Source organism: Emys orbicularis, chromosome 1 (genome assembly GCF_028017835.1).
Source record: "Emys orbicularis isolate rEmyOrb1 chromosome 1, rEmyOrb1.hap1, whole genome shotgun sequence".
Lineage (NCBI taxonomy): Eukaryota > Metazoa > Chordata > Testudines > Emydidae > Emys > Emys orbicularis.
The window spans coordinates 370,055,257-370,078,175 of record NC_088683.1 but is presented as its reverse complement, the minus strand read 5'-3'; the positions used below and the strand labels follow the sequence as shown (position 1 = coordinate 370,078,175).

General features: G+C 46.3%; 1 protein-coding gene and 1 pseudogene across 1 annotated transcript; both read right to left on the bottom strand.

Moving 5' to 3' along the window:
• Window positions 1-2,983: 2,983 nt before the first annotated feature.
• LOC135887615 (olfactory receptor 52M1-like) lies at window positions 2,984-3,982 on the bottom strand. Its single transcript, XM_065415336.1, has one exon. The coding sequence runs from the start codon at window positions 3,980-3,982 to the stop codon at window positions 2,984-2,986; it is 999 nt and encodes a 332-aa protein (XP_065271408.1).
• Window positions 3,983-21,373: 17,391 nt separating this feature from the next.
• On the bottom strand, window positions 21,374-22,372 carry LOC135883396 (olfactory receptor 52R1-like; annotated as a pseudogene).
• Between the last annotated feature and the right edge of the window lie 547 nt (window positions 22,373-22,919).

Sequence of the window (22,919 nt, the reverse complement as noted above, 5' to 3'; positions counted from 1 at the left end):
TAAATTCCTCCTGTTTAAGGACGGCAACTCCACTGATCACGACACACAAATAGCCTCACTGCATCTAATACAACCCAGAGGAGCAGTGCCCATTCATTGCTACAGCAATGGTGCGGGGATGGGGGTCAGGATTCCCTATTCTGAGCTCTGCCACTGACTCATTGTGTGATTTGGGGTAAATCACTTTATCGCTACACATGGCTAGGTCAGTCCATGACATGGGGATAATGCTATGAGACTGCACCCCATATTCTCCACAGTGATATTATTATGATGTGATTATGACATAATTATAATGCATTTTATGCAAGATAAGTCCCGTGAGATGTCATTGAATAAGTAATGATTTGTTGAATATGATTTTCTTATTTGTGTGCGTGTATCATTTTTGTGTGAGATGTTATGAATATTGACTATGTATCTGTATTTCAGAAGTAGTTTCACCCAGGTGACACCCACTAGCCAAGAGGCTTTCAGTCTAGATAGCTGGGTGGGGAAGGGCCAATTCAGGGCAATGGGGCATTAGAAAAAAAAGGCCTTAGGAGAAGCTTATCTCCCATCCGGGGAAGCCTTCCTGTGAACGCTACAGACAGCCTCCAAGTAATGGCTGCTATGACTCTACAAGGACATATGACCAGACCACATGTCTCTAGACTCCATCTTGGGATGTCAGTGCTTTTCCACAGACCAGTCTGGGAACCAAGCTTTGAAACAAAGGTATCTGCCATATGACAAAGCTATATAAGGCAGGGAGGGACAGAATCTGTTGCTCTTCTCTCCCCACCCAAGAAAACTCCTGGAAACACCCGAGGAACAAAGACTGAACTAGGGGCAGTGCTGGATCCAGGCTAAAGGAATTTTTTAGCTTGTGAATGGAACACCTGGGGGTTCCAAGCTGCAAACAAGTGCAGCTTGTACCTTTAGGAATCTAAAAGTCTGCTTGTATCACCAGTTAGAGTGAGAATATGCTAATTCATATTGAATCTGTTTAGTATATGAAGCTTAGGTTGTATTTTTGTTTATTTGCTATGTAATCTGCTTTGATCTGCTTGCTATCACTTATAATCACTTACAATCTCTCTTTTCTAGTTAATAAACTTAGTTTGCCATATCAAAACTAAGGACCAAAACACCTGGGGATTCCAAGCCATAAAACAAGTGCAGCTCGCCCCTTAAGAATCTGCAGCCTGCTTGTATCATCTCTTAGGCTAGGTCTACACTACAGCGGGGGTCCGACCTAAGATACGCAACTTCAGCTACGTGAATACCGTAGCTGAAGTTGCGTATTTTAGGTCGGCTTACCTGGCTGTGAGGACGGGGGAAAGTCGACCGCTGCCGCGCTGCCGCCGACTCCGCTGCCGCCTCTTGCCGTGGTGGATTTCCGGAGTCGACGGCAGAGCAATCAGGGATCGATTTTATCGCGTCTTCACTAGACGCGGTAAGTCGATCCCCGATAGACCGATTGCTACCCGCCGGATCGGCGGGTAGTGAAGACAAGCCCTCAGGGTGAGAAATTGGTATTCATATCCAATCTCTTTAGTATATTAAGCTTAGTTTGTAGTTTTTGCTTATTTGCTAGATAATCTGCTTGGATCTCTTTGCTATCATTAAAATATCTTAAAATCTATATATTGTCATTAATAAACTTAGTTTGCTGTATCAAAACTCAGGACCAAAACGCTGTTGCATATTCCTCTCCACATTGAAGGAGGTGACAAATGTTATGAGCTTACGCTGTATGGTTTCCCATGCAGCGCAAGATGGTATAAATTTGGGTTTTTACTCCAGAGGAGGGGGTGTGCCTGAGGAGCTGGGAGAAGCTTTCCTATGTAACTGCGTAGGCATGGGTGTGTACCTACCTGTGTGAATGCTGGTGAAAGTGCAGGGTGGAAGTCTTTGTAGCTTGTCACAGCAGTACAGTGTTAGAGGGAGCCCAGGCTGGTGGGTCAGGGGGCTGAGTGGTACCCCAGTTCCAGATGGAACCCCAGGAGGCAACTGTCACAAACACTGCCTAGCAGCCTAGCTAAAGAGCTTCTAGATGTAGTGATCAAAAGCGTCATGCAGAGCGTATGTTTGACTCAGCTTCACAGTTCAACTTCAGACCCGGGGCAATGGGTGCCCTGTAGTTCCAGGTATGGTGCCATGTACGTGTGTAAATAGCTGGCTAATGGCAGGTGTGCCTTTTATCTCCCTCTCTATCAGCTATCACAGCCACCCCGGCCTCTGCCCAGCATCCCGCCTTCCCCGCTAAAGCTGGGGCCTATCCTTCCACCTCTCTCAGCGGTTGTCCTCCTAGCTTCAAAACTGATTCCTGGCCTGCTCCCAAGGCCTGGCTCAGGACAAAGGGATCCCAGCCCATCCCCATTGCAGGGACCCTGCCTGCTTCAAGCCCCCTGTCGGGAGGAACAAAAGGGAGCTGAAAGCTAAAGAAATAAGCCACACAATGGTCTCTTCCCTCAGGACTTTGTAGCTGAGCTTTAGGGCCCACAAACTGTATGATGCACAATCTCACCCGCCTGCCACTGAACCCTGCTTTCAACCCTCAGCTGCCTTTATACACCTTCCTGGCTTCCCTCTGCGCTCCTGACTGGCCTGTCAGCCCCAATGCTGTGTCCTCACTGCACTCACTTGCAGGCTCCATGTCAGCCTGCAGCAGCCCCCTTCCAGCCCCAGAGCAGAGGGAGCCCAGCTGATGGAAGAGGGAGGTGGAGATGATCCAGCAAGTGATGGGGAGAGGGGAGGAGAGGAGCGACTGATGGGAGGCACTGCCTTGGTGGAAGTGTCACAGAAGTGGGTGGGGCCTTGAGGGAACATGTGGAACAAAGGTGGGGTCTTGGGCAGAGGGCAGGGCTTCAGTAATCCAGTTACCAGCTGTCACTTTGACACCACACAGTAAGGTCAGGAAACGGTAGGACCCAGCACCATGTCACCTTCCAGCTCTGCATGGAGCTCAGTCTAAGAGCCACAGCACCAGGAGAAAACTTTAGGTCCCTTTATGAGTAAAGAGCCGGAGTAGCCTGTCCCGGATCTGTTTGGTTCTCACCCCGTAGATTATGGGGTTTAGCATGGAGGGCACCAGGAAGTAGACGTTGGAAATGAAAACGTGGAAGTGCAGGGGCACATTCTGGCCAAACCGGTATGTGAGGGAGGAGAAGAGAGCTGAGATGTAAAAGACTAAGATGGTACAGAGGTGGGAGATGCAAGTCCCAAATGTCTTGAGCCGGGCGTCCTTTGTGGGGAGGCTGAAGATGGCCCTGAGGATTTGGATATAGGACACAGTGATAAAAAGCACATCCATACTGATCACCAAGATTGCCACAGAGAGGCCGTAGTAACTACTGACACGGATGTCAGCACAGGCCAGCTTCACCATGGCCATGTGCTCACAGTGTGTGTGGGGGATGATGTTGGTTCTGCAATATGGCCATTGCCTCGCCAGCAAGACATAGGGCAATACGAGCATGCCACCGCGCAGTAACACGGCCAAGCCAATCTTGGCCACAACGGGGTTTGTCAGGGTGGTAGAATGTCTCAGGGGATCGCAGATGGCCACGTAGCGATCCAAAGCCATGGCCACAAGGATCCCAGACTCCATCACTATGAAGCAGTGAATCAAATACAGCTGGGTGAGGCAGGCACTGAAATTGATCTCCCTGGAATTGAACCAAAAGATGCTCAGCGTTTTGGGCAGGATGGATGTGGACAGGACCAGGTCAGTGACGGCCAGCATGCAGAGGAAATAATACATGGGCCCATGGAGGCTCAGCTCCGTCTTCACGATGAACAGGATGGTGAAGTTCCCCAAGATGGCTGTGACATACATGGCACAGAAGGGGATGGATATCCAGACATGAGCTGCCTCCAGGCCAGGAATGCCCAGCAAGATGAAGGTGGAGGGGTTAGTAAAGTCAGTTGTGTTGGAATCTGACATGGAGTAGGGGAGAAGGTGTCCAACTCTGAGGCAGAACGGTGTCTCCTGCATGTACCATACGTTCCCCTGACTTCCTGTATGTGACCAAGGTCAAGGGTGAAGGTTGCAGTACAAATGCCTGGATTGAGAGACAATGTTAATATGAGACACTACATGCACTACTGGAGGTGTTTTCATGGGGGAATCAGATTGTTCACTCTTCACACACTGAAAATTGACATTTTCATTATTCAGAGAAATGAATTATGAACAAATGACCCTACTAATGCCAATTCCATGTTTTATGGTGCACCATACGTCAATAATTCCTACTCTTCGGGGTCTATGAATCCTTAATAGGCTCCATCAGAAATGCTAGTGTGGATACTGGTTATCTGTCATTGTTCATTCATGCAATGAAACCCAGGCTAGAGAGTCTGTGCTGCAGGGAGTTCCTCATTCACCCAGTTGCTCAAAATGTGAGAATAGAAAAAGTCTAAACCTTTGTCAACATGTGTTGGGGGAAGCATCCCAGCTGGAACACATCTCCGGGAAAAGGCCAGGCATGATCCAGTTTCTGTAAAGGATATAGCAGCTATAAAGGGGATATTCGAGACGGGGGAGGATGCCATATGCAGACAGATTGAAATGCCTGGGACTGTTTAGTTAAGAGAAGAGACAAATAAGAGGGCATATTATAGAGGAGAATAATATAAAGAATGGAAGCGATTATATTCAAATGGACAAACAGAGAACAGTTCCCAACCAGTAATACCTGTAGACACTTAGTGCTTCAAAAGGACTAATTCCCCAAAGATGAAGCAAATTATCAGCAAAACTGATTGGGAGGAATAATTTAGAGAGAAATGTGAATGAAAATTGGCAGTTTTTAAAGAAGAGTTTATTGGATAGCTAAAAAGCCTTGATTCCACAATCAAGAAAGTGAACAACTTTGGCTAAAAATGTGGTTAGAAAGTGAAGGCAGCAGTTAGGAGAGAAAAAGCAATATATAATAAATGGGGAAAAGGGAAAATAGATAAAAAGCAATACACACTGGAAATGATGAAAATTGATACGGGACATTAAAGACATCAGGGAAAAATCCATGCTTGGCAGAGTTAAGGATCACAAAAATGAGGCTATTAAGAATATTAAGAACAAAAGAAATCCCAGAAAAGGTTTAGGCCAATTCCTAGAGGGAGAAAGGAAACTTGTTAATGTTGCAGACAAGGTAGATCTGTTCAAGAAATATTTTTGTTGTGCATTCGGAAAGAAGCAGTGTGAGGTACGCATATCACATGAGACGATGAAATACTTTCCAGTCCATTAGCAGTCAAGGAGGATGTGAAAGAGCATCTACGGAAGAATCTTAGCATTACGAACACCAGATATCCAAACTGACCGTTCATCCACATATCTCATTCGGAACCAGAAGTACACAACAGGAAGCAGCAGAGCCCAAAAAAAGGCAAATACAGGGCAGTTTCATGTTAAACAAAAACTATTTAAAGAAATAAAGGGAACGTTTAAAAAAAAAACATAAGACAGCATTAGGAATCAATGGAAATGCTGGTATGGGATTACTTAAAACAAAAGTCGATGCATATAAAGAATGCCTGGTTATCATTTTGGAACAGGGAATGCAGGTCCGACCCACAGATTAGGGCACTGTATTAGGGAACACAGTGACTCTGAAAAGGATTTAGGGGTCACTGTGGACACTCAACTCATCGTGAGCTCCCAGTGTGATGCTGTGACCGAAAGGGCGGATGTGATCCGTGGATGAATAAGCAAGGATGAATTGGGGCAATGGAAGGATTTTACCTCTCCACATGGCATTGGTGAAGCCGACTGTGTCCAGGCCCAGGGTCCACATTTCAAAAAGGATGTTGAAAAATTGGAGAGGGTGCACAAAAGAGCCACAAAAATGATTTGAGGCTGGAAAAAATTCCAGACAGTGTGAGAGACTTTCTATTTATATTAAAGAGTAATAACGGGCTCTGTAATCTAGCAGAGAAAGGCAGAGAAAGGCCCAATAACTGGAAGCTGAAGCCAGACAAAATCCAGTTGGAAATAAGGGACAAATGTTTATCACTGAGAGTGATTAACCTTTGGAACAAACTGCGAAGGGAAAAGGTTGATTTTCCAACTCCGTGTGTCTGCAGAGCCAGACTGGATGCTTTTCTTGGAGATCTGCTTGAGGGCTTGTCTGCACTGAAAACGTTACAGCGGTGCTGCTGTAGTGCTTCAATGTAAAGACTACTTGCACTGACAGGAGGGGTACTCCCGGTAGCGTAGTTAATCCACCTCCCCAAGAGGTGGTAGCAAGGTTGATGGAGGAATTCTTCTGTCGACTTCATGCTGTCTACACTGGGGTTAGTGCGATACAGCTACATCTCTCAGGGGCTTCCTTTCTTTTGGCTATTGCAAAAAAAAGGAAATGCAATTTTTGGTTGCATAGCATGCTGTCATGGGAGGTGATAGTATTCATCTACGCATCGCTGGTTCGGCCTCAGCTTGAGTACCGAGTCCAATTTTGGTCATCAATGTATAGGAAGGATGTAGAGAAACTGGAAAGGATCCAGAGGCAAACAGCAACCATGATCAAAGGGATGGGAGGGAAGCCATATGACAAAGGCTGAAGGAACTAGGTATGTTTAGTTTGGAAAAGAGGAGATTAAGTGGGGACATGGTAGCGGTCTTCAAATACATGAAAAGCTGCCACAAAAAAAAGGTGGGGAAAAGTTGTTCTCTCTTGCCACAGAGGACAGGGGAAGAGGCAATGGGTTCAAACTACAGCAGAGCAGATTTAGATGAAATTTCAGAAAAAACTTCCTAACTGTAAGAACAGGAGGACAATGGAACAGAGACCTTGAGAGGTCATAGAAGCTCTTTTGCTGAAGGTTTTCCAAAGGAGGCTGGATAGCCATCTGTATGCGATGGTTTAGACACAACAAATCCTGCATCTTGGCACAGGTTAGACTATATGGCCCTTGTGGTCCCTTCTAACCCTGTGGCTCTATGATTCTAAGATGTAAAATCTCAGTGTGGACCAGGCCTTAGTCACAGACAAGTCATGGGACTGAATACTGGGGTAACTGGGTGAAATATAATGGCCTGTGTTATACTGGAATTCAGACTGGATGATCTAATGGTCACTTGTGGCCTTACACACTATGAATCTATTGATAAAGAAAGTTGTTCAGGCATTTGTATTCACTGTGTTTCATAAAACACGAACAAGGGAACATTCAATTACATTGAAAATTTGAACATATAACAGTGATAACAGAAAATTGTTAACATAATCTATATTTGGCCTCTGGAACGCCTTGCCACAGATGATACTGGAACAAAGAGTTTAGCTGAATGGGATTCACAAACGGATGGGCCATTGTAGGTGCTGCTGGTGGCACCACCATTAGTTAAGTCTGTCTGACACCTTCGATTAGAAGACCTGGTTTTCAGTTGCTGATAAGTTTGCCAGACTTCAACCATTTGAACTGAAATTTCCCATGTTGGGTGTCTGCTTCTGGCTGAATTGTTGTTTGAAAGTTTCAGGCATAACAGTTCAGCCGACTTCTCAAATGAAACTAGGAGAAAAGATGTTTTGCCCATGTTGAAAAATTCTTATAGTTGTTCCAGTGAGGACCCCTAGCACCTCCATGTTTTCCAGGAGATAAAAGCCAGATAATAGCTCCCCCCCCCCGGTTAACAGCAGAGCCCTAGATGCAAGAGCGGGGGGGGGGGGATAATGTCTGTGCATTGGCGCACCACCAGCTCCTGAGGTGTTTACTCAATTCTTACTCCAAGGGGAGTTTTGCCTCTATGAGGTCTGAGCAAACTACATGCCCCAGTTTCAGAATTTGGCCCTCTATTGTACATCTACTAAAACCCTTCATCCTGAAAAATCCAATGTAGCACTGAAATGCAGCTGCCTTGGGGCTGGAGGCCATCAGCCAGGGGAGGGGGACAAAGAAAAGAGGGACAAATTTGGCCAGTGATACTGGAGTAAACTCATCACCTGTGGCAAGGGCCCTGGGATGTTTAATGTCTGTGCAGAGCAAAAACACACACAGACTTACTCTGTATCCCAGCACGCCCATGTAGCACTGGGTTTGTCAAGCAGGTGAGCTCCTCAGCAAGAGATGTGTACCTGTGAATTCTGAGATGGAAGCTTCTTCCCTGGGAATCCCCCTGAGGTAGCCGTGTCCAACGCCTCTCTCACCCCAGCATCTGCAGCAACATCCCACACCGAGAGCCAACGCAGGAGCGTGCACCATTTATAATATAGCTCTGTGCAATCCCTGGGGGGTTTGTTCAGCCTCTAGTGGAGAAGCGGCATGTGAATGTAAACAGGCTGGAGACAAGCCTGTCTGCACTTCTGTGCTATTTATCCAGATTTAGAAGTAAACCGTAATGAAGGGACCTTCCCAGAGGGAGATGAGAACTCTGTGCTGAGTCAGAAAGCAATTGGCTGCTCGTGTATTTGTATATATTTAAAAATTATAGTTGATTACTAAGAAAATTAGGGATAATGACTAGATCCACATATGGTCTGATACCCTGTAAATGCCCAGGATGGCTGCGTAGATAGTAGAAGACAGATCTGGAGGGAGATCACTCCGGGGAGACAAAAACACTTTGTGCAGGCACACGGGACTGTCACTAAGGGAACAGAGATCAGTAATTCTTATCAGTAACCAGGGTGGATACAAATGAATTATTATTTTTAAAAATAAAAATAAATGGATTTTTTTATTTAAATCAGATTTTTTCGTAAAATGTTTTTTGAGGAAAAAACTTATGTAAAGATAGTTTTAGTTAAGATACATTATAGCTCAAAGATATCTCATCATGGAATAGGGATTATAAATTCTAATTCTATAGTATGAGACAATATATGCATGCAATGTTTAAGAAAACTTTTGTAAATGAGTTCCAATAGTTCATGGATTAGGGACCCAATCTTATGGGGTTCCACAGGGTTCTGTATAGATTATTTAGGTTAATCTTTCTATCTACCAAAAGGGATGGTATATAGAGATGAGAAATAACAGACCTCAATTCTATTGTCCCTCTGCAAATTTGTGTACACAGAGTCAATCCCTTACCTCTCTCTAAAAGTGCAAAGTTTCAAAAAGTTCAATGAATAGAAGATTGTTGGGGGTGGAATAGATCTGGACAAGGAGAAGAAGTCTGGAGATAAATGTGAGAAGCGAGGGACATATGCTTGTTTTGTTAAAATATTATATGTTTGCTGTTGAAGAAAATATGCAGAATACTTAACGTTGTTGTTTTAGTTAAATAAAACAATTTAAGTATCTGTCTAGTGATGTTCCCCTCCTAATACAGCATGGCAAGAAAATCCTCCAAATACTAATAATTAACCTGTTGAACTGGTGATAGTTCACTTCCCAATGACTTCATAAATATCTGCTTCAATTACCTTTGGTAAATGAAATAACCAAACAATCATTCATTTTCTGATATAGCTGTAAAACTAATCTGAAAAGTTTTCAAAATAAATCACTGTTTAAAAATGTATAGTTTGTACCTTCTAAAAATGAAACCTACATCTATCTCTGAGTTGTGAAGAATATGTATTAAGGTTATAACAACTAACAGGAATGCACTTTCATGTAGAAATCCATGATTAAATCGAGTCTTCCTGACTAGTGATTTAAATTGTGATTTAAATCATGATTTAAAACAAATCCACCTTGTCAGTAACTATCATCATCCTGTGCAGCACCTTTCATTGAAGGATCTTGAAAACAACTAGCAAAGGAAAGTCACTATGAACATATCCCCATTATACAATTTGGTAAACTGAGGCAGAGGGAGACATGAATTGTCCAGGGTCACACAGAGAATGTGTGGCAGGATGACAGAACCCAGGAGTCCTGACTTCCATGGTCTCTCCGTCACACCAAGAGGGAAATGGACTCCCGCTCTGGCAGGGGCTGTTTGCTGGGTGGGATGCAGAGGAAAGGCTGGAAGAGGGAGCCTGAGCCTTCGCCACCCTCTCAAGGTGAATCTGTAGAACTAGCTGGAGGTTGTGAGTTCCCTGCTCCTGTGAGGTCTGAACTCCGGGGCTCCACTTCCGCTGCCACTGAGAAACCTGCCAACGCATCACAGTCACTGGGGTCGCTTCAGGGGAACAAGCTCAGTAAAACCAACACCCACACAATATTCCTGTGGAGAGAATGTAGCTGGGGGCCTGACGTGGGGACAGAGGCCTGGCCTTCCCCCCGAAGCTGCCCTGGAACAAGGGGGGCCCTGTAGGCAGGGTAGAGACTGGATTCGTGTTTGCATTGGATTTGTTCTCTCCCTCTCGGTTCATTTCCTCCCAGTCTCTCCCCGATGGAATTGAAATCCAATGTTCCAGGCTGAGTCAGAATTTCCAGGACTGCCCCGGCTGGAGGACACTTGGATTCCCACAGTTGAACTCTCTGCCTGCTCCTCTGGCTCATCGGGGGTATTTCTCTCGTGCAGAGCATCTGGGTTTTTGAGCACTGGAATGGGACTGAATGAATTCTCCTGTCCGAGCATAGCGGGGTGCCATGTCCACCTATATTCAAGTTACTAACACTGTAGCTGGCCAGCATGGTTTGAACTTCCTCAGTAGCTAAAGGCAAAGGGTGTATGTGAGTGGCAGGCCCTGATTTTGCTGGATTATTGTGTTGATTATTTATGATCATTATTTGTGTTTTGGAAGCCTCCAGAGGCCCCTTCTGCTTGGCCCTTCACACACACAGAAGGAGAAACTGCCCCTGCCCCAAGGAGCTTATAGATCAAATTCAGACAGGACACAGCTACTGTGTGTAACAAACCAGAGAGGGCGTATGCGGGGAGATGGGGAAGTAGCAGCACTAAGACTGGGTGGTTACATAGGCTACTGGGTGGGTATGAGGCAGCAAAAATGGATTGCCCTGCCCTGGCTGTTAGAAGCATGTCCTGGGCTTTTAAGTGTAGAGCACGTGTTCGGGGGAACAAGACTGGGGATAGCGAGAATGGGCCATTGAGTGGCGGCTGCACCAGACACACAGCTGGAAGTGCGTGGCTCTCCGTTAGCTTTTGTAACCCTGCTTTATTTCTACTCACACCTCCCTTCTTAGAGCACAGGCTGTCTTATGAATTCCCAAGTCAACCCCTGGTACCAGAAGGGGAGACCAGAGGAGAGGGCAGAGGTAACAGGGCTGTGGTAAAGGAACAAAGGAGCCATTCTGGAGATGGAAGAACTGGAAACCCCCAAGGAGTTAAAACTCTTGTGTAATGCAGCAGACTCCGGGAAGAGTTTCAGGCAGAGTTTTGAGATATTTCTATGCAAGCCAATGGATTTGGAGAGAAAGGCAACTAGCAGAAAATTGGAGTCTTCTTAAACAGTGCAGGACTTGAGGCAGTGGACGTCTTTACTAGCCTGCAACTGAGGCTTTGTCTATGCTAGCACTTTTGTTGGGAAAAGTTTTGTTGGTCAGGGATGTGAAAAACACACCCCTAACTGACAAAATCACCAGCGTGGACAGCGCTGTGTCAGCAGGAGGCACTCGTTGAAGGTGGGTTAATGATGACAGCAGGACAGCTCTCTCCCATCTGCATAGAGAGGTTACACAGGAGACCTTTGAACAGAACATCTGCAGCAGTACATCACACAGAGCAGTTGCTGGAATGTCAGGGCAGTTCACATGGATGGATATAAACTGTTCAGGAAGGACAGGCAGGGCAGAAAAGGTGGGGGAGTTGCGTTGTATATAAGAGAGGAGTATGACTGCTCAGAGCTCCGGTATGAAACTGCAGAAAAACCTGAGAGTCTCAGTATTAAGTTTAGAAGTGTGAGCAACAAGGGTGATGACATGGTGGGAATCTGCTATAGACCACCAGACCAGGGGGCTGAGGTGAACGAGGCTTTCTTCCGGCAACTAACAGAAGTTACTAGATCACAGGCCCTGGTTCTCATGGGAGACTTCAACCACCCCAATATTTGCTGAGAGAGCAATACAGCAGTGCACAGACAATCCAGGAAGTTTTTGGAAAGTGTAGGGGACAATTTCCCGGTGCTAGTGCTGGAGGAACCAACTAGGGGCAGAGCTCTTCTCGACCGGTTGTTCACAAACAGGGAAGAATTAGTAGGGGAAGCAAAAGTGGATGGGAACCTGGGAGGCAGTGACCCCTGAGATGGTTGAGTTCAGGATCCTGACCAAAGGAAGAAAGGAGAGTGAAACAATACGGACCCTGGACTTCAGAAAAGCAGACTATCAATGGGAAAAGCTATGATTTGCTAAGTATGATTATCCCATGTATATGCATCATCTTTGTGTCTGAAGTTATGAATATTGACCTGGGACTTGGACACTTATACAAGTGTTTTATTTATGGGTAACACCCCTCAGATAGAATTTATGTTAATGCCAGACAGTCGTGTGTTGACAGCCTTTCAAGGACACGTAGCTCTCACAATGGGCCTTAGAAGAAACACGTCTCAACAAGAATAAGGAAATGGCTGACCCTGTTAGTCAGCAATGCATGTAAGGACATGTGACATGCTCATGTGACCCTGGACTCCAGCTTGGACCAGTAACTTTCCACAGAGGCTGAGTACTTTGTTTGGGACAGTAGAATTCCATGCACGGGGCAGATGATAAAAAAGGACCCCTGAGACATCTCCATCTTGTCTTCATTTCTCCGCTCTGGATCTCCAACAAGGAATCTCTGAACAAGGACTGATGACATCCAACATTCTCGGGTTATTTCCAGAGAGACTTTTGCAAGCTACCAGTTTATTCCATCACTGCTATGATCCTGATCTCTGAACACTGACAAATCACTTGCATGTATATAATCTGTTAGTCATTTATAACTCTTATTCTTTTCTTTTATTATTAACCCTTTAGTATTTAATTGCTAACGATTGGCAACAGTGGGATTCTTGGGTAAAATCTGAGTTATATATAGACCGGGCTAAATGTCTAATCTCTTGAGATTAGAACCACCTTATATGTGGTGAAACTGGTTTTCACTGACCGCCCATCATGGAGTTCAGTATCTGGGGGGTGAGTCAATGGCTGGAATGCCTCAGGAGACGGCATTTTTGGCTTCTAGTTAACCAGTATGGTGAGACAGATGTTTACATTTGTTACAACAAGAAAAGGGAGTTTGATGACTGATTTCTATTTTGCAGTCAAAGTTTTGAGTCTGATTCACACTTTAATGAAAGAACTTTGTGAGTTTAGGAGCTTTTTTTTATTCCAGATTTGTTGATCGATAAGAATCTAGAACAGCATCAACAAAATAATGTCATCATATAATACTCTTGTGGGACATACCCAGAGGTAATACTATCTGCACTATTAATAAAAAGACTCTGTACATCAACAGTTCATTTTACAAAGAGGATCTCAAAATGCTTTAAACATTAGTTAACCTCAATGAATTACTGTACTTCATAATACATAAATGGCTAAACTGAGGTACAGGGACTGCGAAGTTGGCCCATTATTGTGACATCTTGGGTAAATTACTTAACTTCTGCAAAGCGTTCCAGGCAGCATGTGGTAAACTAGCAAGACAAGTCTGAAGACTGAGCTGTGTGGAAACCTGTTATTGTGGCAAATTATCTTCTGGTTGGCGTCCCATACTTAGCACACCAGCATAGCAACTAACAAGTGATTGTTTTAGCCTCCTTTCCCATTTGAGGGAGGGGCAACAAGTTCAATATGTTCCTTTCCCGGGGGTCCAAGTGCCAATGGCAGTAACCACTGACTCATCTGTTGGGGGACTTGTAATTGCCCGATTTTGTGCCAGGTCCAGCATGTCATTAGGCTGGTAACAAAAAACACTACTATTGGGCACCCCAAGGTTGCTATGATGGGGTGTAGGGCCAAATTCAGGACACCCGTGCCAGTGGGGGACCACCCCAATAACACTTCCCACCAGTGGTGTGACAGGTCTTGGCCAATTCTTGCAAATACCCGTTTAATTTCATTGGCATTATGATGCACGGTAACCAGGACTCTGCACCCTTCCTGTGTTGCAGTATGTAACTGGTTCTGTAAATCAGGGTGTACAAGCAATGTTTGTAAAACAGTTAAATCCATTCCAAGGGGAACAGGTGTTACAATAGAATACAAAGTATAAGACACTTCTAACTGACTATATTTAAATCTGGATACATGAAATTCAAAATCACATCCCCTAATTGCTGTAATATGACAGAAACATTTATTCTCATAAGGATTATGATTTACTTTGTGAACATAACTTCGTTTGTTTGCCAATACCTCTAATCCAGTTCCATCCAAAGCACTTCAATACATTTCTTGGGAGCCTTTTCTTTAGGCTGCCCACCCCTCCTGGCTGCCAGGCAATTCCAATAACCTTCAGCAGTTCACACTGAGATAGTATTAGGGCAGGTATACCTTCACTGGGCCTTTCTTTCCTTAGATTAAAATCCTATTAGGGCTCTAAAGGGAGCCACAAAAGGTTGTGTTTACACGGGAACTTGTAGGGAGCGACCCCACACTGCCGTCTTTTACCTCCTATTGCAATGTGCAAACTACAAACTGTTTGTACCGTCCGTCTCCTTCCTCTCTACCAATCCTTGCGGGAGCCTCCAAATTCTGTTACCCAGGGTTCTTTCAAGCCAAAGCTCTTGGTGACTTTTACTCCGTGTGAGGTGGTGTCAGCAAAAAAATCAAGGGAGACACGGCCATCCAACCGATAGATGGCTGGCACAAACAGGACAACGCAAGAGTGCTTTCACTTAAAGCTAAACTTTACTTAGGGTATGTCTACACTACGAAATTAGGTCGAATTTATAGAAGCCGGTTTTATAGATATCGGTTTTATACAGTCGATTGTGTGTGTCCCCACATAAAATGCTTTAAGTGCATGAAGTCGGCAGACCGCGTCCACAATACCGAGGCTAGCGTGGACTTACGGAGCGTTGCACTGTGGGTAGCTATCCCACAGTTCCCACAGTCTCCGCCGCCCATTGGAATTCTGGGTTGAGATCCCATGCCTAATGATGCAAAACAGTGTCGCGGGGGGTTCTGGGTACATGTCATCAGGCCCCTCCCCCTCCATCAGAGCAACGGCAGACAATCGATTCACGCCTTTTTACCTGGGTTACCTGTGCAGACAACATACCACAGCAAGCATGGAGCCCGCTCAGCTCAGCTCAGCTCACCGTCACCATATGTCATCTGGGTGCCGGCAGACGTGGTACTGCATTGCTACAGAGCAGCAGCTAATTGCCTTTTGGCAGTAGATGGTGTAGTATGACTGGTAGCCTTCATCAGCTATCTGGGTGCTGGCAGACGTGGGGCTGCATTGCTACACAGCAGCAGCCCCTTGCCTTTTGGCAGTAGATGGTGTATTACGACTGGTATCCGTCATCATCGTATTCCAGTTCAATCAGAGGTACCTGGGCAGACATGCTTTGTCTCCTGGAGACTCAGTCCTGCCGGCAGTCCTATTGAACCGTCTTGACGATGATGGCTAGCAGTCGTAGTACAGTATCTTCTGCCAAGCACCCAGAAGATGCCGAGGGCTATCAGTCATGCTGCACCGTCTGCTGCCAGCCTAAGATGTAAAAGATAGATGGAGTGGATCCAAACAGTAAATGGACCAGATTTGTTCTGTATTCATTTGCTTCTCCCTCCCTCCGTGAAATCAACAGCTTGCTAAACCCAGGGTTTTGAGTTCAATCTTTGAGGGGGGCATTCTGTGTGACAGTTGTTTGTGTTTCTCCCTGATGCACAGCCACCTTTGTTGATTTTAATTCCCTGTACCTGTATGCCATGTCGTCACTCACCTCACCCTCCCGCCCTCCGTCAGACACTAGTTTCGCGCCTTTTTTCAGCCCAGACGCCATAGCACTGGGATCATGGAGCCCGCTCAGATTACCGCGGCAATTATGAGCACTATGAACACCACGCGCATTGTCCTGGAGTATATGCAGAGCCAGGACATGCCAAAGCAAAACCAGGACCAGCCGAGGAGGCGATTGCAGCATGGCGACGAGAGTGATGAGGAAATTGACATGGACATAGACCTCTCACAAAGTACAGGCCCCAGCAATGTGCAAATCATGGTGTTACTGGGGCAGGTTCATGGCATGGAACGCCGATTCTGAGCCCGGGAAACAAGCACAGACTGGTGGGACCGCATCATGTTGCAGGTGTGGGATGATTCCCAGTGGCTGCGAAACTTTCGCATGCGTAAGGGCACTTTCATGGAACTTTGTGACTTGCTTTCCCCTGCCCTGAAGCGCCAGAATACCAGGATGAGAGCAGCCCTCACAGTTGAGAAGCGAGTGGCGATAGCCTTGTGGAAGCTTGCAACGCCAGACAGCTACCGGACAGTTGGGAATCAATTTGGAGAGGGCAAATCTACTGTGGGGGCTGCTGTGATCCAAGTTGCCAGGGCAATCAAAGACCTGATGATATCAAGGGTAGTGACTCTGGGAAACGTGCAGGTCATAGTGGATGGCTTTGCTGCAATGGGATTCCCAAACTGTGGTGGGGCGATAGACGGAACCCATATCCCTATCTTGGCACCGGAGCACCAAGCCACCGAGTACATAAACCGCAAGGTGTACTTTTCAATGCTGCTGCAAGCCCTGGTGGATCACAAGGGACATTTCACCAACATCAACATGGGATGGCCGGGAAAAGTACATGATGCTCGCGTCTTCAGGCACTCTGGTCTGTTTCAAAAGCTGGAGGAAGGGACTTTCTTCCCGGACCAGAAAATAACCGTTGGGGATGTTGAAATGCCTATCGTTATTCTTGGGGACCCAGCCTACCCCTTAATGCCATGGCTCATGAAGCCATACACAGGCAGCCTGGACAGTAGTCAGGACCTGTTCAACTATAGGCTGAGCAAGTGCCGAATGGTGGTGGAATGTGCATTTGGATGTTTAAAAGCACGCTGGCACAGCTTACTGACTCGGATAGACCTCAGCGAAACCAATATCCCCATTGTTATTGCTGCTTGCTGTGCGCTCCACAATATCTGTGAGAGTAAGGGGGAGACATTTATGGCGGGGTGGGAGGCTGAGGCAAATCGCCTGGCCGCTGATTATGCACAGCCAGACACCAGGGCGGTTAGAAGAGTACAGCAGGGCGCGGTGTGCATCAGAGAAGCTTTGAAAACCAGTTTTGTGACTGGCCAGGCTACGGTGTGAAACTTCAGTTTGTTTCTCCTTGATGAACCCTCTGCCCCCCCGCTCCTCCCGGTTCACTCTACTTCCCTGTAAACCAACCACCCCACCCTCCCTTTCCCCCTTCGAGCACCGCTTGCAGAGGCAATAAAGTCATTGTTACTTCTCATTCATGCATTCTTTATTAATTCATCACACAACTAGGGGGATAATTGCCAAGGTAGCCCGGGATGGGTGGGGGAGGAGGGAAGGAAAAGGACACACTGCAGTTTAAAACTTTAAAACTTTAACACTTATTGAAGGCCAGCCTTCCGATGCTCAGGCAATCATCTGGGGTGGAGTGACTGGGTGGCCAGAGGCCCCCCCACCGTGTTCTTGGGCATCTGGGTGAGGAGGCAATGGGACTTGGGGAGGAGGGCTGTTGGTTACACAGGGGCTGTAGCGGTGGTCTCTGCTCCTGCTGCCTTTCCTGCAGCTCAACCATACGCTGGAGCATATCAGTTTGATGCTCCAGCAGCCGGAGCATCGATTCTTGCCTTCTGTCTGCAAGCTGACGCCACCTATCATCTTCAGCCCGCCACTTGCTCTGTTCAGACCGCGATTCATCCCGCCACCTCTCCTCTCATTCATATTGTGCTTTTTTGCACTCTAACATTGACTGCCTCCACGCATTCTGCTGTGCTCTTTCAGCATGGGAGGACATCTGGAGCTCCGTGAGCATATCATCCCGAGTCTGCCATTTTCTCCTTCTAATCTTCGCTAGCCTCTGTGAAGGAGAAACATTTGCATCTGGTGGAGGAGAAGGGAGAGGTGGTTAAAAAAGACACATTTTAGAGAACAATGGGTACACTCTTTCACGTTAAATTTTGCTGTTCACATTACACAGCACATGTGCTTTCATTACAAGCTCGCATTTTTCCTCATATATTGAGGGCCTGCCGGTTTGGTGTGAGAGATCACTCACGCAGTGCCAGGCAACAGATTTCGGCTTGCAGGCAGCCATGGTAAGCCACAGTCTTTTGGCTTTTTTAACCTTCATAACATGTGGGAATGGTTTCAAACAGCAGTGCACTCATTTCCCATACCAAGGACCCATTGGGTTGGCCATTTAAAATGGGTTTGCAATGTAAAAGGAGGGGCTGGGGTTTCGGGGTTAACATGCAGCACAAACCCAACTACCCCCCACCCACACACACACACAATTCTCTGGGATGATCACTTCACCCCTCCCCCCCACCGCGTGGCTAACAGCGGGGAACATTTCTGTTCAGCCGAGCAGGAACGGGCACCTCTGAATGTCCCCTTAATAAAATCACCCCATTTCAACCAGGTGACCGTGAATGATATCACTCTCCTGAGAATAACAAAGAGAGATAAGGAATGGATGTTGTCTGCATGCCAGCAAACACCGGGACCATACGCTGCCATGCTTTGTTATGCAATGATTCCAGACTACGTGCTACTGGCCTGGCGTGGTAAAGTGTCCTACCATGGCAGACGGGATAAGGCAGCCCTCCCCAGAAACCTTTTGCAAAGGCTTTGTGAGTACATGAAGGAGAGCTTTCTGGAGATGTCCCTGGAGGATTTCCGCTCCATCTCCATACACGTTAACAGACTTTTCCAGTAGCTGTACTGGCCGCGATTGGCAGGGCAAATTCATCATTAATCATTAAACATGCTTGCTTTTAAACCATGTGTAATATTTACAAAGGTACACCCACTAGAGGTCCCTTGTGTGCCCTCAGGGTCTGGGAGCACGCCTTGGGTGAGTTTGGGGGTTACTGGTTCCAGGTCCAGGGTGATAAACATATCCTGGCTGTTGGGGAAACCGGTTTCTCCGCTTCCTTGCTGTGAGCTATCTTCATTGTCTTCATCATCATCATCATCTTCCGCGTACCCCGAACCCGCCTCCCTGTTGCGTGTTTCTCCATTGACGGAGTCAAAGCACACGGTTGGGGTAGTGGTGGCTGCACCCCCTAGAATGGCATGCAGCTCCGCGTAGAAGTGGCATGTTTGCGGCTCTGCCCCAGACCTTCCATTTGCCTCTCTGGTTTTGTGGAAGGCTTGTCTTAGCTCCTTAATTTTCACGCGGCACTGCTGTGTGTCCCTGTTATGGCCTCTGTCCTTCATTGCCTTTGATTCTTTTTCTAATATTTTGCCATTTCGTTTACTGCTACGGAGTTCAGCTAGCACTGATTCGTCTCCCCATATGGCGAGCAGATCCCGTACCTCCCGTTCTGTCCATGCTGGAGCTCTTTTGCGATCCTGGGACTCCATCATGGTTACCTGTGCTGATGAGCTCTGCGTGGTCACCTGTGTTGTCCACGCTGGGCAAACAGGAAATGAAATTCAAAAGTTCGTGGGGCTTTTCCTGTCTACCTGGTCAGTGCAGCTGAGTTGAGAGTGCTGTCCAGAGCGGTCACAATGAAGCACTGTGGGATAGCTCCTGGAGGCCAATAACATCGAATTCCATCCACACTACCCCAAATCCAACATGCAAAGGCCGATTTTAGCGCTAATCCCATCGTCGGAGGTGGAGTAAAGAAACCGGTTTAAAGGGCCCTTTAAGTCGAAAGAAAGGGCTTCGTCGTGTGGACGTGTCCAGGCTTAATTTGATTTCACGCTGCTAAAGTCGACCTAAACTCGTAGTGTAGACCAGGCCTTAGTCTCATGCACTTACACATGTCTGCAACAAGTTAGTAAAACACCCCAACTCTTCATAATTACCGACGCTGAGTGTGGCTCTCGAGTGACACAGCGCAGCCCATCTGCTGGTAGGGAACACAAGATGCATCCAGAGGGCGAGCCCAGTCCAACTACCTTAAACTTTTCACCCTTATTTATAGATTAGTAATACAATGGCATGTCCCTTAAAGAAAACTTGTTAAGCAAGCAGTTCCAATGGTCAAGCAAGGGGTTTCCTTCTGATTATTGATTAACCTGGTGTGGGTTTTTTCCAGAGTTTGCAGCCTTGAGACCCGAATAGACATTCCTGGGGGTACATCCTGCTCTTTTAAAATGCATGTATCAGCAACTTCAACACAATTATTATCAGGAAGGACACGGGGTCAAGCTGCCCTTTCTGTGGCACCCAACCCCCCCCTCCCCTCCTGCCTTGGTCAAGCTGAGGCTGCTGCTTGGCCACTTTACAGCCTGCTGACTTGACTGCTTTTAGCAATAAACAATAGTGGTTTCAGGCACTTTACTGGTTTGCCAAAATCTTGCCATACATGTCATGTACCAAATAGATCATTTCCCTACGTTTGCATGCTTGTTTGTCCAAATTCAAGCAACTTCTTTTTTCAAGAGATTGTAGAGTGGACCTGCAGTGTGAGCAAAGTTAGGGATGAAGTCTCAATGGTATCCTGATAAACCTAAGAAAGAATGTAAAGAAATTATGTTAGTGGGGCATGGGTAGTTCCTGAATTCCATCCACCTTTTGTTGTGCAGGTGATCGACCTCCTTGAGACAATGTGATACATAAAGGAAACTTCTGAGACCATTAGTTGTACCTTTGTTGGATTACACTTTAATCCTGAGTCCTTAATGATTTGAAAAAAAGTTCATTTTGACACCCCAGGTGTTTCTCTTGAGTTTCTGTTGCTAAACAAATGCCATCTACATATTGAAATAGAACAGATGGTTCTGAAAACCTTGACAAAATTCATTTCATTTGCCCATGGAAAATGGCCGAACTATTATTTAGCCCTTGGGGTCAGACTAAAATGTAAACTGAACCCCTTCTACTGTGAAAGATAGCCAGTGTTGGCTTTCCTTAGACACATGGTAGAAAACCATTTTACTTTGGGATTGATAGATTGAATCAGGTCAGGCATTTTGGATACAACAGCTGTACAAGCTGGAGTCACTTGATTCAACTTTGAATAGTAAATAGTAAGACGACATGACCCATTTGGTTTTTGTGCTGGGCAGATTGGAGAGTTGCATATTGAAATACACTTACGAATGATTCCCTGCTGAAGCAATGATTCAATGGTGTTAGCAATATGAGGTGAGGCCTGAAAAATTGGAAAAAATTGTCATTTCTAGGAAAATCTGAAATGGCTACTTTGCATGTGACAGGGGCGGGGCCTCGGCAGAAGAGGTGGAGTATTTACCAACTATTAGAAAGGTGGCAACTCTATGAATTGTGCATAGATCAATTCCCTAATTTGCCACAACACCAACACAGCATAGTAAGGTCAGGAAAGGATTTAATGTCTCTCTGACTGTCCAGCACCATATCACCAGCCAGCTCTGCATGGAGGTCTGAGAGCCAGAGCAACAGAAGAAAAAAATTAGGTGCCTTTATGAGTAAAGAGCCGGTGCAGCCTGTCCCGGATCTGTTTGGTCCTCACCCCGTAGATGATGGGGTTTAGCACAGGGGGCATCAAGAGGTACACATTGGCAATGAGAACATGGAAATGCAGGGGCACATTCTGGCCAAACCGGTACATGAGGGAGAAGAAGAGACTTGGGATGTAAAAGGATAAGATGGCGCAGAGGTGGGAGATGCAGGTCCCAAAAGTCTTGATCCGGACGTCCTTTGTGGGGAGGCTGAAGATGGCCCTGAGGATCTGGGTGTAGGACAGGGCAATAAAAAATACATCCAGACCAATCACACAGAATACCACAAAGAGCCCGTAGTAACTACTGGCACGGGTGTCGGCACAGGCCAGCTTCACCACGGCTATGTGTGCGCAGTACTGCTGCGGGATGATGTTGGTTCTGCAATATGGCCATTGCCTTACCAGTAAGGGAAAGGGCAATGCAAGCAAACTGCTGCGCAGCATCACGGCCAGGCCAATCTTGGTCACCATGGGGTTTGTCAGGATGGTGGAATGTCTCAGGGGGTTGCAGATGGCCACGTAGCGATCAAAAGCCATTGCCACAAAGATCCCAGACTCCATCACTGAGAAGCAGTGAATGAAGTAGAGCTGGGTGAGGCAGGAACTGAAATTGATCTCTCTGGAATTGAACCAGTATATTGCCAGCATTTTGGGCACAATGGACGTAGATACGACGAGGTCAGTGACAGCCAGCATGCAAAGGAAATAGTACATAGGCCCATGGAGACTCATCTCTGTCTTCACAGTGAACAGTATGGTGAAATTCCCCAAGATGGCTATGGCATACATAGTGCAGAAGGGGATGGAGATCCAGACATGGGCCGCCTCCAGGCCAGGAACACCCAGCAGGATGAAGGTGGAGGGGTTGGAGAAGTCGGTTGTGTTGGAATCTGACATGCAGTAGGGGAGAAGGTGTCCAACTCTGAGGCAGAATGGTGTCTAGTGCATGTACCGTACGTTCCCCTGGCTTCCTGTATGTGCCCAGGCTCTAGGGTGATGGTCGCAGAACAAATGCCTGGATGGAGAAACAAAGCTAATATAAGACACTACATACGCTATTGGAGGCTGTTCTCATGGGTGAAGCAGATTGGTCACTCTTCACATACTGAAAAATTACATTTTCATAATTCAGAGTAATTAATTATGAACAACAGACCCTATTAATGTCAATTCCTTATCTTAATGGGGCTCCTTGCATTAATATTTCCTACATGTCATGGTCTGAGAAACCTTAATAAGCACCAGCAGGAAACATGAGTGTGAATACTGGTTATCCATCATTGTTTTTTAATGCAATGAAAGCCAGGTTAACTAGTCCATGCTGTAGGGAGATCTGCATTCACCTGGTTGCTCAAAATCTGAGATTGGGGGTGGGGGGAATGTTGCCAAGACATGTGCCAGGGGAAACTATTCCAAATAGAACATACACCAGGGAAAAGACGTGGCTGTCACTGATAGCAGCTCCATGGAAACAAATGCTCATTCACAGCAGTAG